General features: G+C 36.0%; 1 protein-coding gene across 1 annotated transcript in view; it reads right to left on the minus strand.

Moving 5' to 3' along the window:
• The window catches only part of WDR49 (WD repeat domain 49), a 139,180-nt gene that overhangs the window by 108,802 nt on the left and 12,798 nt on the right, over window positions 1-17,580 (minus strand). The window contains 4 exon segments of the mRNA XM_064378521.1: window positions 3,685-3,859; window positions 4,720-4,896; window positions 10,950-11,194; window positions 11,197-11,389. Of these exon segments, the coding sequence (XP_064234591.1) occupies window positions 3,685-3,859; window positions 4,720-4,896; window positions 10,950-11,194; window positions 11,197-11,389 (790 nt within the window).

Below are 17,580 nucleotides of genomic sequence, written 5' to 3' on the forward strand. Positions count from 1 at the left end.
CAGAAATGGATAGATTTGGTTCACAGGGTGGGCAGCATTGGAAAGCAAGATTTTAAAGAAGAATCCAGGAGCAATGCCAAAATTGAGAACCTTGCAAATAATGCAACGCAGAGTTCGTTTGCATTAGAGGAAGAGGCAAAATAGAGTTTGATCTGAGGTGAAGTGGCAAAAAATAAAAGATATTTCAGATAAAACATTGGCAAGAAAGACTCTTCTGTGGCAGAACGGGCACAGTGGCTCATGCCTGTAATCCCAGCACTTTGGGAGGCCCAGATGAGTGGATTACTTGAGGTCAGGAGTTCGAGACCAGCCTGGTCAACATGGTGAAACCCCGTCTCTCCAAAAAAATACAAAAATTACCCAGGCATGGTGGCATGTACCTGTAATCCCAGCTACTCAGGAGGCTGAGGCACAAGAATCGCTGAACCTGGGAGGTGGAGATTGCAGTGAGCCAAGATCGCACCACTGCACTCCAGCCTGGATAACAGAGTGAGTGAGATTCCATCTCAAACAAACAGGAAAACCTTAAACAAAAAAGCTTTAAAGGAAGACTCGTCTTTGGTGTCAGAATCTGGGTTAACTCAGAATGAAGACTCCTCCAGAGGAGGAGAAGAGCTGGGAAGAGTCTGAGCATTGGGCCAGGTGGGGATCTATAATCAGATAAAAAACTCAGCACCTGGGAATGGAAAGCATTATAAGACGTCCTAACACGGCTTATCATTCCACATTTTTAGACCTCAAGTCCTGAAGACTGTTGCTTCAGAAAGCTGCCTGTTTCTCTCCTTTCTTTTTCTTTTCTATTTTCTGATGGTCAAAAATCTTCTAACTAGCCAGTCTGATTGCAGTTTCTTTCTCTTCCAACCCATGCTGAACAAACTACCAAGTAATCTTTTCCTAAATGCTGTCTGCATCAGGTCTGTCCAAGTTTCCTCAAAAGCCTTCGATGTTTCTCAGCCAGAATCTTCCACTCTTAAGTCCCCATTTGATCTATTTGTTTCTATTTCCCTAATATTCAGTGTCTGATCTGTTCATGTCTACGTCTCCTTCTGTCATCATTGTGTCTGCTTGTCTACTTTTGCTCATGTTGACCATGTTCTCTTTTTCTCACCATCCTTCAATTACCTCCCCTAATCCTTAAAGCTTTTCCTTATGGTTTTCCAGGATTAAGAACTACTATAGGAGTCAAAATCTTGTTTATAAGATTTAGTAGTTAATTTTCAGTACCACTGAACAATGTTCTACTAAGATGACTTGTGTTAGTTTCTATTTCTTTCAGTTATTAAGTTTTCTGAGGGTTAAGTCTATAATTAATCCTTTTCTTCTGTAGTCTCAAATGCCTAAGACCCTTTTTAGACACATAAAAGATCAAGAAATAATTATTGATTGATTGATACTCAAGTCCATAATTCAAATAAAATGTCTAAAGTAAAGGTATGTGTGTGTATTCCTGTTGTTCTAAAAATTATCTACTTGATTATAATTTTTTATTCAAAGAACTGAGAAATGTGTAATACGAATAAGATAGACTCTTAACTATATATGTACACACATATATATACAATTTGTATTACATATGTAGTTCTTTATATATGCACTAAACTTCTCCGTAGCCAATTCCTACTTTGCAGTGATTTGAGGCCAGACTGTGAAATTGGACTCCTTAGCACATAAATATAAATCTGTTAATACTAAATTAAATTTCCATGTCTTTTTGTCAATAGAGGAGGGAATCAAAGATCGGAATAAAATGATGGATGCATGATAAGTGGCAAATCCACATTGACCTAGAGAACAATCCTTGTCCTGTAACTTAAGAGACAAATGCTCACTGACAGGTTACTTCATCAGTATGGGTAATTTTTTAAGAGCCTTAAATAAAATTGAGGCAGAGTCTGCAATGAGAGCTTCCCCATTCTCTTCCTGAACATAAAGAGTATTTAGATATTATATATCATTGGAAAAGACAATCACAATTTAAAAGCCTTATTTGTTCTCTCTCCAGCCTTTTCTAAGATGGCTTTCTATAGACTTCTCTGTATTAACTCATTAATTTAAGATTATGGACTCAAATAATACATTAAATTTCAGAGAACCCACTGGGAGTAAATTTCAAGAACTATCATTTATTATTTATTTATTATTTTTGGAGACTGAGTCTCACTCTGTCACCCAGGCTGGAGTACAGTGGCACGATGCCAGCTCACTGCAACCTCCGCCTCCCGGCTCAAGCAATTCTCCCACCTCAGCCTTCCAAGCACACCTCGGGCTACAGATGTGCACCACCACGCCCAGCTAATTTTTGTATTTTTAGTAAAGACAGGGTTTCACCATGTTGGCCAGGATGATCTCGATCTCTTGACCTTGTGATCTGCCCTCCTTGGCCTCCCAAAGTCCTGGGATTACAGGCATAAATCACCACGCCCGGCCCACTTAATTATTATAATCTAGTCTTTGGCATATGTATCTAAAGAACAAATGAATATGAATATGAATAAAAGAATATGTTTTTCAGAAGCAGAAATAGCTCCATTCAGCATATTTTTAATACTGTGATTCCATTTCCATGTTATGAAAACTTAATATATAATTTTGTGCCCATCACACTTAGCAGATGATCAAAAATGTCATCTTTTGTTTTTCCCACAATTAATATCATGCCAGAATTAAAAGATATCTAGAAGGTACTAAAGACATGGTATGATTTATATCAAAGAAAAAAATGCAGAGCACATAGCTCCTCACATAGGAAGTTGTTACGTGGGCACACATAAAAGAATTAGTTTCAACCTCCTGAAACCCTAAGAGGGTAAAATTACCATAAAAGCCAACAATTGGGTCCAGGTTGACTGCCTCTTCTTCAAACTGTATTAGGAACAGACCAATAATGTTAATGTCATCAAATTTCATTAAAGTCAATGAGTTTGTTAATTTTCATTCTTTTCAGTGGGCATTCTTTAATGTAGCAATTTAGAAGTGAGAAAATTACCATAGTCCTTAGTATCTAAACAAAGAAATATCAGTGCAGACATTGCACATTTGAGTCTTGAACCATTAGATGAAATTAAGATATTTTATGAAACTAATTCATTGGTGACTAGATTTTGAGAAAGTTCTGGTTTTCTACAGAAGCTAATTTTATAACATAGTCTTATTACACAGAGGACTGCCACTCTAGTACTCTAGATTAGAGAAATTCAGTCATACATCAAAAAAAAAAAATTAAGACAATGCAATTTTAAAGGCTGCCAAACTAATATGCTTCCCATGAGAACATAAAGAAAACAAAGGAATGATTCTGAGGGAACATGTTAAATTCTTTTATTAAGCAGCCCTGAATGTAACTAGATGAGATTAGCTAGGATCAGAGTCAAGTTGAAGCGAAATGAATTCTGACAATGCTTTCCTTTCTCAAGATTTCTTGAGTACATAGGTCACCTGAATTAATTGTATGAGGCATAAATTCAGGAGGAAGGAAGGGAGGGAGGGAGGGAGGAACGGAGGAAGGAAGAAAAAGAAAGAATCCCTGCCAGCATTCAAGGGATAGCAGAGTCCAGGCCACAACCTTCAGAGAACCAATTATTGGTTTCTAGACTTAAATGTTTTGTGTGAAACATTTTCATCAAAGAATATAAATGTACAAGTCAGAGGTGACCCTTTACTTTCATTATTGTTCAAATTCAATACCTTGCCTGACCCAATGTCCACGATGAAGTTTATGTTCTAATATATGGCAGCATTTGTGACATCCAGAGAGCAGCTCTGCCCAGTTAATGGTCATGGTGGCTTCTCCATCTTCACATGCACTAGCAGGCCGATCAAACAGGGAAATCAAGGCTGCTGTGAAAGCAATTGCTTGAACCTTGGCAGAGACATTGAAAGAAAAACAGTCATGGACAGGATAACTGTTGCAAGAAGATTCTATGTTATTTTTGTTTAATAGGAGTACCTATTAACTTAGTAAGAATTTCTTTAATATTATTTAAAGAATGCAGGCAGTTATACTAAAAAAACGAACAATTATGAGGTTGCTGATACAATTACTAAAGGGCAGTCTTACTTGTTTTTAAGATACATTTGTCATTAAAAACAGGAAGAATGAAAAGCCTTCACAATTACGAAAGGAAATTGTTTAAATTAGTCTACCTCAGAGGTCACAGACATAACCTAGTTTCAGTCAGTAAGTAATAATTTTTCATTGAGTGAAATTTGATAGGAAGACAGAAATAATTGTATCCAGTATCTACGTATCAGAGGTGCCCTCTCTAATCCTTTTGTTATGTGATACAGGCAATGAGCACTCACTAGGAAATTGGTACTGAGAAACCAAATACTCTATGTAGGAAAATCAGAACAATAAATTTGAAAGAATGTTGAGGGATAAATGTAGGCATTTAATATTAAACATTTATTCATATTGGGATCTAATGAATCAAGTATCCTATGGGAAAAAAAAGTTGGCAAGATCTTTTTTCTAAATGAGGAAAGTGAGACTATACACAGACCAAAAAGACAAACAAACCCACACGCACAATGAAGATTTGTTTTTGTAAGCAAGAAGACAAACTATGACCTATTCCGTCTCTTTCATGTCCAATGTGTATATAATCCATAGTGTAATTAAATTTGGAGGTCACAGTCTTAGCATTTTAATTTCTCTATTTTAAACCACAGTTTGATGACTAAATCCATAATATTCAATCTTAATCTACCCTCACTTACCTTTCCAGTTATATCTCCAAAAGAAAGAATTGATTCATTGGCCTCAAGAGGATCATACCAATAATCCATGCAAATTGGTGTTCCTTTCAGGCCTTGCAGTTTGTATTGGCAAGCAAATTCTTCTTTGGACAGCAGATCATAGAAACAAATCTCTTTACTTGTAAAAGCCACTGTTATCTAAAGTAGCACAGTAGAAAATCAAAGTATTTCTGAAGGATTTAGCAAAATTAATATGCAAAGCAGACATGCCAATCTAATTGCCAAATCAGACTTTGTTCTCTGAGGATCCTTAACAGTTTTACAGAAGTAAAGAACAGCAGCACAAATGTACTTTATCCTAACTTTGGAATCCAGCCAAGAAGAAACTTTTCCCATTAGAGGCACTTGAACATGCTTTCTTTCCTACCCCCATTCCACACACTCATCAACATCCCCATCCGTGGGAGACTAGACCACTAATCATATAGGAGAGACTAAGGCACAGAAATATAGCATCATACAGTTATGCCAGAAACTTTACAAATCATGTTTTGTGATGCAGATAGAGGCTTTCATGGAAATCATTTGATATAGACTCTATCAGTAGCTTTATCTGAAGTCCAGTAAAATCCTAAAGGCTATTTCAGAAAGGGAAAATTATTTAAAAACATGAAAATGAGTCAATAGAAAATGTCCCTGTGGAAGTTCACACATTGGATTTACTAGAAAAAGACTTCAACTATTTTATATATATATATATGTTCAAACAACTAAAGAAAACAAGGTCTAAAGAAGTAAAGGAAAGCATGTGGCTGGATTTGGTAGCTCATGCCTGTAATCCCACCATTTTGAGAGGCCAAGTCAGGAGGATTCCTTGAGGCCAGGAGTTCAAGAACAGCCTGAGCAACATAGTGAGACTCCCATTTAAAAAAGAAAAGAAAAGAATTAGCATGATGTCTCATGAAATAGAGAATTTTCATAAACATGTATAAATTATTAAAATCACCATTCTGCCAATCTTTGCCCTTTAATTGAAGTGGTTAGTCCATTGATATAATTACTGAGAAGGTAAGATTTACATCTGCCATTTTTCTAAGAGCCCTATAATCCATGAAGTGAAAACTAAAATTATTGATGACAGAGTAGGCATTTCAATCATAACAGTTGGATATTTCAATATTCTACTTTCAATAATGAATAGAACAACTGAGCTGAAGATCAGTAAGAAAATGAAGACTTGACAAACACTATAAACCAACTAGATGTAACATATGTGTAAAGAACACTTCATTCCAACATCAGCAGGATGCATTTCTTCTCAAGTGTACGTGGAACGTTCTTCAGGGTAGACAATATATTAGGTGATAAAACAAATCTCAATAAATTTAAAAGATTTGAAATTATATACATTATATTTTCAAACACAATGGAATGAAATTAGAAGTTTCATTCAACAAAATAAAATTTGGGAAATTTACAGCTACATGGAAATAAAACGACACACTTCTAAGTAACCAATGGGTCAAAGAAGAAATCTCAAAAGACATTAGAAAATACATTCATATGAATGAAGACAAAAACTCAACATACAAAACACTTATGGAATAGAGTAAAAGCAATGTCTAGAGTGAAATTTAGATTCGCAAGCATCGATCTAAAAAAATCTGAAATCAATAACCTAACTTTCTGTCTTAAGAAACCAGAAAAAGATGAGCAGCCTAAACCCAAAGCCAGCAGAAGGAAGAAAAAAATAGAGATTAGTACAGATATAAAACAATAGAGATTAGTACAGATATATATAAAAAAATAGAGATTAGTACAGAGATATAAAAAAAGCAGTAGAGAAAAACAATAAAATCAAACTTAGTTCTTTGAAGAGATAAACAAAATTGGCAAAACTTTAGCTAGACTAACCAAAAAGAAAAAGAGACGATACAAATTATTAAAATCAGAAATAAGAGTGGACAGTACTATCAATGTTGCAGAAATAACGCATTAGAGAATAAAATAATTATATGCCAAGAAATTAGTTAACATTTACGAAATGAATAAATTTCAGGAAACACAAAAACTATGTAAACCAACTCAAGAAGACAAAATATCAACAGAACTATGACCAAAGATGAAAGTAATAGTCAAAAAAAGTGTCACAAAGAAAATCCTCAATTAGATGGCTTCACGGACAAACTCTACCAAACATTTCAAGAAAAATAATACCAATACTTCTCAAACTCTTCCGAAAAATTACATCAAAGGTAGCACTTCTCAAATCATTTTATCGGGCCAGGATTACCCTAATACTGAAACCGTACAAAGACATCACAAGAAAAGAAAACTGCACATCTATATCCCTTATGAATATAAATGTAAAGTTACTAGATACTAGCAAAGAGAATCTAGCAACATACAAAACATTTACACATAATAGCAAAGTAATATTTATCCCAGGAATTCAAGGTTTAACATAAAAATCAAAGTAATACATCATATTAATAGAATAAAAGACAAAGCTATAAGATAATCTTAACAGATGCAAACAATGCATTTGACAAAATCCAACACACTTTCATGATAAAAACACTCAACAAACCAGGAATAGAAGAGAATTTCTTAACCTCATAAACAGCATGCACAACAACAACAAAAACCCTACAGCTGACATCATATATAATGGTAAAAAATAAATACATTTCCCATAAGATCAGAGACAAGACAAGGATGTCCACTCTCACCACTTCTATTTAATGTGGTATGGAGTTTCTAGACAGATAAGCAAGTAAATGAAATTTTAAACTATCGAAAAGGAGGAAGTTAAACTAGCTCTATGTCTCTATCTGGAGATAATATGATAGTATATATAGGAAATTTTAGAAATGCTTAAAAGCACTACAGAACTAGCACATGACTTCAGCAAAGTTGAAGAATATATTGTCATTTTTGAAAGATCTATTGTATTTCTATTCAATAAACAATCAGAATTAAATTACCAAAGGCAGTGTTAAGAGAATGTAAAAATTGAGATGCAATTTTTGCCAAGTATCCACCTGATAAATTATACCTACCCAGAATATATAAAAAGGCTCTCAAAACTCAATAATAATAATAATAAAACCCAATAAAAAAGGGAAAAGATTTGGATGGACATTTTACAAAAGCAGATATACATGTAGCAAACCAGCACATGAAAATATGCTTAAGATTATTAGTCACTAGGTAAATATGAATTAAAGGCATAATAAGAAATAAATGCAGACCTTTTAAAATGGCTAAAATTAAGAGAAAAAAATAACTGATCATACCAAGTGTTTGTGAGGCTACATCCACATAATGGGATACTACAGAGCAATAAAAAACTAGTAATATACCTCAAAACATGGATAAATCTCAAAATAGTTTTGCCAAGTTAAAAAGAAAAAGAAAAAAAGGAATACACACAGTATGGTGCCAATTTTACAAAACTCTAGAAAATCCAAATTAATCTATGGTGATAGAAAGCAGATCAGTGCTTGCTTAACAAAAAAGGAATCGGGGAGGTTACTCTTTTGTACAAGAAAACTTTTGAGGGTGATTAATATGTTCATTGTCTTCTTTGTACTGTTGATTTTTCACAGGTACATGTATGTATTAAAATCTATCACCTTGGGCCACTTTTCACATATGCAGTATATTTTGTGTAATTATATTTCAATAAACCTGCTTTAAAAAGAAAAAAAGGCAACACTTTAAGATTCTATGTTGAGTAAGCACAAAAGAAAAGCTAAGATATCCATGGAATACTATGCAGCCACAAAAAATGATGAGTTCATGTCTTTTGCAGGGGCATGGATGAAGCTGGGAACCACCATTCTCAGCAAACTAACACACGAACGGAAAACCAAACACCACAGGTTCTTACGCATAAGTGGGAGTTGAACAATGAGAATACATGGACACAGTGAAGGGAACATCACACACCAGGGCATGTCGGGGAGTCGGGGGCTAGGGAAGGGATCGCATTAGGAGAAATACCTAATGTAGATGACAGGTCGATGGGTATAGCAAACCACCATGGCACATGTGTACCTATGTAACCTGCACATTCTGCAAATGTACCCCGGAACTCAAAGTATAAAAAAAGATTTTAGTTATCAGTGCTGAAAAGAAGAAACAGATGAACACCATATGATAATAACAGAATACTGCACACAGATATTAAATCATCTGGACTAGAACTATCCTTTAATTCATAAAAGTTAAGTATTAATACCAGAGACTTAGCAAAAAGAAACTGAATTCAATGTTAGCAGCCACTATAAAGGCAGTAAAGACTGAAGCACAGGCCTGAAGTTGGGCTGCCTCAGTTTACAAATCTTGGCAACAGTGATTACATCCTGTGTGACCTAGGGCAAATTATACAACTTCTCCTTGCGCAATCTCTCATTTGCACAGTGGGAATAATATCTACTCCATGGTAATTTTGAGAGGATTAATAGATCAGGGCATAGGAAGCTAATGAGGATGAGAATGACTTACGGTTCCAAACAATAAAGCATACATTTTCCCACTAAAAATAACTTGGCCTTTTGGAGAAATGCTGATTTGGGTCTGGCATAGGAAATATACAAGATGATTCTGGGACATTTTGTCATACCAGGAAACAAAGAAGCTTTCAAGAGCTGTTAGGATTATAAAAAGACTCAGAAGCCAACTTGCATTCTTTCCCACTCTCTAAAGAGGGTGCAATCTTTGAATGGGATGACAACTCAGTAGATTAAAACAAATCAAAAATTTTAAACCCATTATTTTTCAATTATGCTGATAATAATAATGGAGAATATCTTTAGAGAATATTAGAAAAGCAGCTCATTATTTTGAAAACTGGCAAATAAACGTGAAAAATTAGGCATTTATTCTGCCCTTAATTTGTACCCCATTATAACTAAACGATTGATGGGGATATTTCTTTTTTATAGAGATATTCTAGCTTAAAGGAAAAGAAAATTGTCAAATTAGAAATCACCATCTGGCCCCTAAAAAATTAATGGATCTAGGAATAATCAACAATAACTGCTGACATCTCAAGAAGAGAGAGAAGCAGGTATTTAACGCCTCCTGACTGAAGAACACATAACCACCTGTTCTAAACAAACCACTCTGAAACTACTCAAGGATTTAGACTTGACAACCAATTGACTAGAAAATTCAGGGAACAGGCTGGACATTTTAAACAACACCACGTAGACACAATCTGCAAAATCCAGACTGTGGAAAATTTGAAAGGACAGACCTTGGTTTCTTTAACAGAAACATCAACAGCAACAGCCAAAATTTGCAAAAATATAAAAAATAAAAAAAAAGCATTTATATCAAAATAGACATAGTAACCATTCACAATATTTGGACCTTATTCAGATCTTCATTGAACAAACTATTAGACAATCAGGAAAATATGTACACGACTAGCTATTTCGTGACATTAAGAAAATATTGCTATGGATATTAAGTGTGATGGTATTTTGGCTATGCTAAAATAGAGACATCTTTTAGAAATACAGAAATATGTACAGATGAAATGATATGATGTTTTAGACCTTAATGGGAGGAAGTATAAACAAAACAAGATTAGCTGTGAACTGAAAATGATTGTGTGAATATTGGATACATCAGTTTCTAACACTATTCTCTCTGTTTGCATGTACACTTGAAAATTTTCATAGTAAAATCTACCATCTGCTTAATATAAAATATTAATAATATGGATTCTTCAAGTGCCAACCTTCCCTCACAGAATTATTTTACTTACAATATGTTATGTTGCTCAGAGATATAGGTATATGAAGATGTTTAAACTGAGTGGGCCCTAACTATTATAATGAGGACACTGACTAGTACAGTGACCAAAATTAGATAAGCAGTTCCCCTTAGTCGCGTTGAGTCCTGCCATGTACTATAGTAGCCTCTCAGCTCCACATGTCGGTCCACGATCCTGCTGTAAACTAGACAGGAGTAAAGTCTTTACAAGCTAATAACGCAGCATGGCCTCATTGAAGACAGAGCCAGGAATCTGAGTCATCAGCAGCAGTGTCATTACAAGGCACCCAAGAGAACAGCTTGGGAAGTCGTATAGCTCACTTGGCACGACCTGTCCTCCCTCCAGTCAGGGTAAAGCCACCGAGAGTAATGCAGCTTTCTGTTACTGATAGCCAGGAGCCCTGCCCCCTGGCTTTTTTCTCTTTTACAAGCAGTAAATTATTTTAATAAAAAGTCTGTACCTTGTTTACATTTTCCAGAGAAACCAGGCTTGTCACCCACAGGTGTTTGAGCTTGGTGGCATCTGAAGTGATGGGGAATGTTTCTTGCAGCTTTAAATTCTCTCCCCAGATTGCTAATAAACCTTCTTTACTGATCGTCAGATAATGACTTGAACTTTTTAAGAAAATTACTTTTTGAATGATGTCCTTGTGTTTTACTGGGAGGAATTCAAGGTCCTCCCACTGGGGCACCACAGTTGTCTTTCTCGTTCATCTTGCTCGTAAAGCTCTAGCAGTATAAATGAAGTCAGCTTGTCCCAGTTAATGAAGCCATCTTGGGCCACATCCACTTTGTCAAAGAGCTCCCCGTATTCTTCCTTTGTGCCCCAACCAACAATCTCTGTCATCTTCTGCATGAAGTCTTCTCTGGACATACAAACGATTTCTCTTGGCTCTGAGGACTAGAATCAGGAATCCAAAAACAATAATGAGACAACAGTGAAAGCATCATACACACAAGAGCACTGTGCTACCCACAGAGCTGAATTTCATCAGCAATTCTGCCAACGTGAAAGGAAAAATGTCTTTTGCTTCCTAACAGTAATATACTCAAGTGAACGTAAGCTGGGGAGCAAATAACTAGAAGCTGACATTCTCAATCGCAAAAGCCCTTATATCAGGAAGAATAAGGCAGGAGAAGACACGATGATGGAAACATGGAGTGATGTGAAGCTGTGAGCCCAAGAATTGAGGTCACCTCTAAGTCGGAAAAAGCAAGGAAAGGATTCTCCCCTAGAGCCTGCAGAAGAAACGCAATCCTGACAACTTGATTTTATCCCTGTAAACCCCATTTGGGGCTTCTGAACTCCAAACTGCATATTAATACATTTGTGTGTTTTAAGTCATTGTTTTGGTACTTCATTACAGCAGCCATGGGAAATGAATACAGGCATATCTCCTTTTATTGCACATTTCTTTATTGTACTTTGCCGATATTGTGATTTTTTACAAGTTGAAGGTTTGTGGCAACTTGCATCCAGCAAGTCTATCAGTGCCATTTTTTCAATAGCATGCCTACTTCATATCCCTGTGTCACATTTTGGTAATTCTTACAACATTTAAAACATTATTATGGTGATCTGTGATCCGTTATCTTTAATGTCACTACTGTAATTGTTTTGAGGCGCCATGAACCATGCCCATACAAGACAGCAAACTTAATTCGTAAGTGTTGTATATGTTTGGATTTGCTTCACCAACCAGTCACTCCGCTGTCTCTCTCCCTTTCCTTGGGCCTCCTTATTTTCGGAGACACAAAAATATGGAAATTAAGTCAATTAATAACCCTCTAATGGCCTCTAAATGTTTAAGTCAGAGTTTCACATCTCTCACTTTAAATCAAAAGCTAAAAATGATTAGGCTTAATGGGGAAGGCATGTCAAAAGCTGACAAGCTGAAAACTCAGCCTCTTGCACCTAACAGTCAAGTTGTGAATGGAAAGGAAAAGTTCTTGAAGTGCTTTTCCTTTGAACACATGAATGATAAGAAAGTGAAACAGCTCTACTGCTGCTGTGAAGAAAATTTTAGTGGTCTGGATAGAAGATCAAACCAACCACAACATTCCTTCAAGCCAAAACCTAATACAGAGCAAGGCCCTCTCTTTAATTCTACGAAGGCAGCGAGAGAAGGAAGTTGCTGATGAAAAGTTGAAAGCTAGCAGAGGTTGATTCATGAAGTTTGAAGAAAAGAAGTCATCTCCACAACATAAAAGAGTAACATGAAGCAGAAACTGCTGATGTGAAAGTTGCCGCAAGTTATCCAGAACCTCTAGCCAAGATAACTGATGAAGGTGGCTACACTAAACAACAGATTTTCAATGTAAACAAAACAGCCTTATTTGGAAGAAGGTGCCATTTAGGACTTTCATAGCTTGACAGAAAAAGTTATGCCTGGCTTCAAAGCTTCAAGTGACAGACTGAGTCTCTTGTTAGGGGCTGATGTAACTGGTGAGTTTAAGATGAAACCAATGCTCATTTATTATCCCCCAAATGTCAGAGGCCTTAAGAATTATGCTAAATCTGGCTGGGCACAGTCGCTCATGCCTATAATCCCACAGTTTGGGAGACTGAAGGGAGAATTGCTTGAGCTCAGGAGTTTGAGACAAGACTGAGCAACACAGTGAGGTAAGGGCGTTACTTAAGCCTGGGAGGTAGAGGCTGCAGTGAGCCATGATTGCGCCACTGCACTCCAGCCTGGGCAACAGAGCAAGACCCTGTTTCTGTGCTCTATAAGTGAAATAACGAAGCCTGAATTACAGCACATCTGTTTACAGCATGGTTTATTGAATATACACGGTTTACTGAATACACAGCATGGTTTACTGAAGCCCACTGCTAAGACCTACTGCCCTGAAAAAAAAATTCCTGTTGAAAGAGTACTGCTCCACCATGTCCTTGGTGGCTCAAGAGCTCCAACAAAGATGTACAAGGAGATTAACATCGTTTTAATGCCTGCTAACACAATGCACATTCTGTAGCCCATGGATTAAGGAGTAACTTCAACTTTCGATTCAGATTATTTAATATCTTTTGAACAGTATAGCTGCCATAGACAGTGATGCCTCTGATGGATATGAGCAAAGTAAATTTAAAACTTTCCGGAAAGGATGAACTAGAATGGCATCATTTTAGATGCCATTAAGAATATTAATAATTCATGGGAGGAGGTCAAAATGTCAAAATTAACAGGAGTTTGGAAAAAAGTTGATTCTAACCCTCATAGAAGACTTTTAGGAGTTCGAAACTTAGATGAAGAAAGTAACTGTGGATGTGGTAGAAATGACAAGAGAACTCACATTAGAAGTGGAGCCTGAAGATGTGACAGAATTGCTACAATCTCATGATCGAACTTGAATGGATGTGGAGTTGCTTCTTACAGATGAGCAAAGAAAGTTGTTTCTTGAGATGGAATCTATTCCTGGGAAGATGCTATAAACATTGCTGAATGACAACAGAAATGTGGACTATTAAATAAACTTGGTTGATAAAGCAGTGGCAGGTTTTGAGAGTAATGACTTCAATTTTGAAAGAAGTTCTACTGTGAGTAAAACTGTGAAATAGCATCTCATGCTACAGAGAAATCTTTCACGAAAGGAAGAATCCATCCATGTGGCAAACTTCACTGTTATCTTCTTTAATGAAATTGCCACAGCCATCTGAACCTTCAGCAACCACCACCCTGCTCAGTCAGCAGACATCACCATTGAGGCAAGACGCTCCACAAACATAACATTACCTCTCACCAAAGGCTCAGATGATTGTTAATATTTTTTAGCAGTATTTTTAAATTAAGATATATACAGTTTTTTAGATATGTGCTATTGCACATTTACTACACTACAATATAGCTTAAACATATATTTTATTTGCTCTAGGAAATAAAGAAATTTGTGTGACTCGCTTTATTCTGATACCCACTATATTGCAATGATCTCAAACCAAATCCACAATATCTCTGAGACGTGCCTGTCAAGTGGTTCATGAAAAATGGGTGAATCCCTGAAGAGTGCTTAGTGAATCCGGTAAAATTACCCCATGGTAAAACGTTACTCAAAGGGCGATAAGTTAACTTCTATACATATGCCATTACAAAGAACTGTGAAGCCACATGCAATTGATTCTTGCTGTTCGTGGTAGCTATGTTCTCTAAGGTCTTTGAGAACACTACATTAGCAGATACTGAACCATTGCTCCTAGGGGAAACACAAGGTTAAGTTTCTGCAAATCTCTGCACAACTGCTCAACATATAATTTGGTTTTATGTGTGTTTCTGTTGAAAGACATCTTTAATATATTGTTAATTAATCGCAATTAAATTCGTAGCCAACAGCATCATAACTCGTGTTTGAATGAAGCAAGCACATGCATTTTCTCAGTAAGATACATCACAGCTTTCTTGCACTTAGGAAGAGTAGCCAGCACTCCTCCACCGCACTTGGGGACTGCTTTAAACAGTGCAATCCTCAACAATAAGCACAACATGTGAAAAACGTGGCACTAAAGAGATGGTAAAAAGGACACTTGTTTACCGTGTGAGAGCTGGAACAAGGAAGCAGAGTGTTGCCTTGTTGGACCTCCCCTTGGAATGTACACCTTGGGAGACTTAAATTTTTTGCTACTCTGCACGTGTCTGGGAAGCACCATTAAAGTGCCATGAGTATTGACTTAGGGATTACAAATAAATTTTAGGAAGTAGGCAAATTTGCAAGTATAAAATTCACAAATAATGAAGCCTAACTATTTCAAATAAGGATATAGCTTAACATTGATGAGCTGTTTAGTTCAGTGAGATTCATTATGAAAGAATAAACTTTTCCCACCATGTCAGAGCCAGAGTCAGGACTGGCAGAAGCACTAGAGGCAGCATATTGTGGAGCAGGTCAAACCAGTGTAGGTTTAAGCCTGGTTCCACCAGAGATTATGAGAACTACTGGCAAGCTACCGCACTGCTGAGCCATAATTTCCCATCTGTAAAGTAGGTAAAGCAGTATCAGTTGCAAGAAACGTTTTCTGAAGATTAGCTGAGATAATAGAGGTTAGTTTAATGGAGGTTAGTCCAGGCACTTAACTAATTAAAATAACTTTCTGAGAAATAATTGATATCAAGCCCTTTGAACCAGTCAGGAGTTAATTATTCTTACCTTTGTTCAGTTATTTTTAGTCAAAAATATTTAGATAGCTGGAAATTTTTCAGTGATCCAGATTTTAAGTATAGAGAAAGAAACCTAGTCCTAAAAGCGCTCCATCTGAGTCAAAACTGCAAACTATTTCTGAAAACTAAGGCAATGTTGATTTTTATTTTAAACTATTACATAATGGCATCAATCAATCTCTTAGATTGTCTCATCAATAAAACAACATTTAAAAGCAGGATCTCAGTGCATTTTCTTCCTTTGAGCTAGTAATTTATTTTTATTTCTAAGAACAAGAAACTTCTTTTTTACATTTAAGAACGTAGAATTAGAAACAGATTGTAAATGATAAATTTTCTTTCCCGAAGTAACATAAGCAATCAACTACATACTTTTCTGCACATTGATAATACCAATATCCAATGGGGAAAGAAACAAGAAATAAGCCCAGGTTATGAAATTTGACCCAAAAAGTGCAATTGTATGATATCCTTGGCAGTTCTGTTACCAATTGTTCACCCATTAGTTTAAGTTTGAAAATGAAACCATGTTTTTGCCATACCGTCAGCTAAAATCTAGCAGTTTTTACTAAAAAATCCGCTTTTTTCAAGAAGCATGATGCTTTGATTAATATGTTGTTTGTTTAATTCTATCATATGCCAACTTGAATAAATTAAATATATAATTAAGGTAATTAATCTTTAATACAAGCTTAAAAGCACAAATGCATTAACTTTTACCACAGGATTAATTCTTGTTTTATCAGTGACTCCCATTCTCTGGGGCTAGAATTCATTCATTCATTTCATCATTATATATATATATATATATCTATATCTCATACACTGTGGTTAGGAAATTGTGTGGTAATGAAAGTGGAGCTCTAAGTTGTAGCCTCAATTATTGCACCTCTAAGTAGGAATAATAATAACAAATTCTTAGTGCTGTTATGAGGATCTAATCATAATTTAATGTACATATGGCACATGGGATAATTTAATGTATGTATAGCACATTTAAACTCAATAAATGTTAATGCCCTGCTAAAGGGTTTAGATAATAGACGAATTATAAATTCAGTCATCATGTCAGCAATGACGGTTTTCTGAGAATTTAAACTCCTCTGTGTGTGTGTGTGTGTGTGTGTGTGTGTGTGTAAGGCTTTGGAGGTTTTCATAATTATTAATATTAGTGATCTCTACCAGGGTGGCTAGTTGCTAACTAGATGGTTCCTAAAGACTTCTTAGGGCCCCAGAGGATGAGTGCAGGCGACTATACCAGCAGAATGGTCGGAAACCGTCTGCTTCTATGACTATTACCATCATAGCAGCAGATGCTAGTTTTTGTCTTAAAAAGAAACAACTGTACACATTGTTTCAGCTGCTCTTCATCAAAGGCACAAATAGAAAACTGTCCTAACTGAGCCTGGTGAAAGTAGTTTACCTGTTCCCGGAAACCATGGCTCTTTCACGTATACAAAAGTGACATTTCATCCATGTGAGTAATCGCAACTTGTCTTTAGCCACTCATAGTGCAGCTCTGTAGCCAAATATCCCCATCCTGGACTTATTGGCAGAAAGTAATTCCACAGAAAGCAAGCTAGGATAACCTTTCAGTCTAAAAACCAACTTGCATATAGCATAATTTAGTCGCTACAAACTCTTAGCTTGCATTAGATTCAGTGCTGAGTAGCAAAATAATTTACTGTTGAGCGGTCTTCAGGGATATACATACATATGCATACATATACCCACATCTTTAAATTAGTGCTAATTTAGTTAGTGTCTGGGTTTTATGCCTGAATTTGACACATAACATTTGTATGCCTTTAACCCAGTCATGACCTCTGTCAGTGTTTGCATAAAGTACAAATAAGATAATCTCTATAGAGGCCATTTTCTTTACATTAACCCTCTTCAAGCATTAATTATTGTTGACACATCTACAACAGGATAAATTCAC

The sequence above is a fragment of the Aotus nancymaae genome, unplaced genomic scaffold (genome assembly GCF_030222135.1).
Source record: "Aotus nancymaae isolate 86718 unplaced genomic scaffold, 86718_ANA_hifiasm-v0.15.2.pri h1tg000019l, whole genome shotgun sequence".
In the NCBI taxonomy this organism is placed as follows: Eukaryota; Metazoa; Chordata; class Mammalia; order Primates; family Aotidae; genus Aotus; species Aotus nancymaae.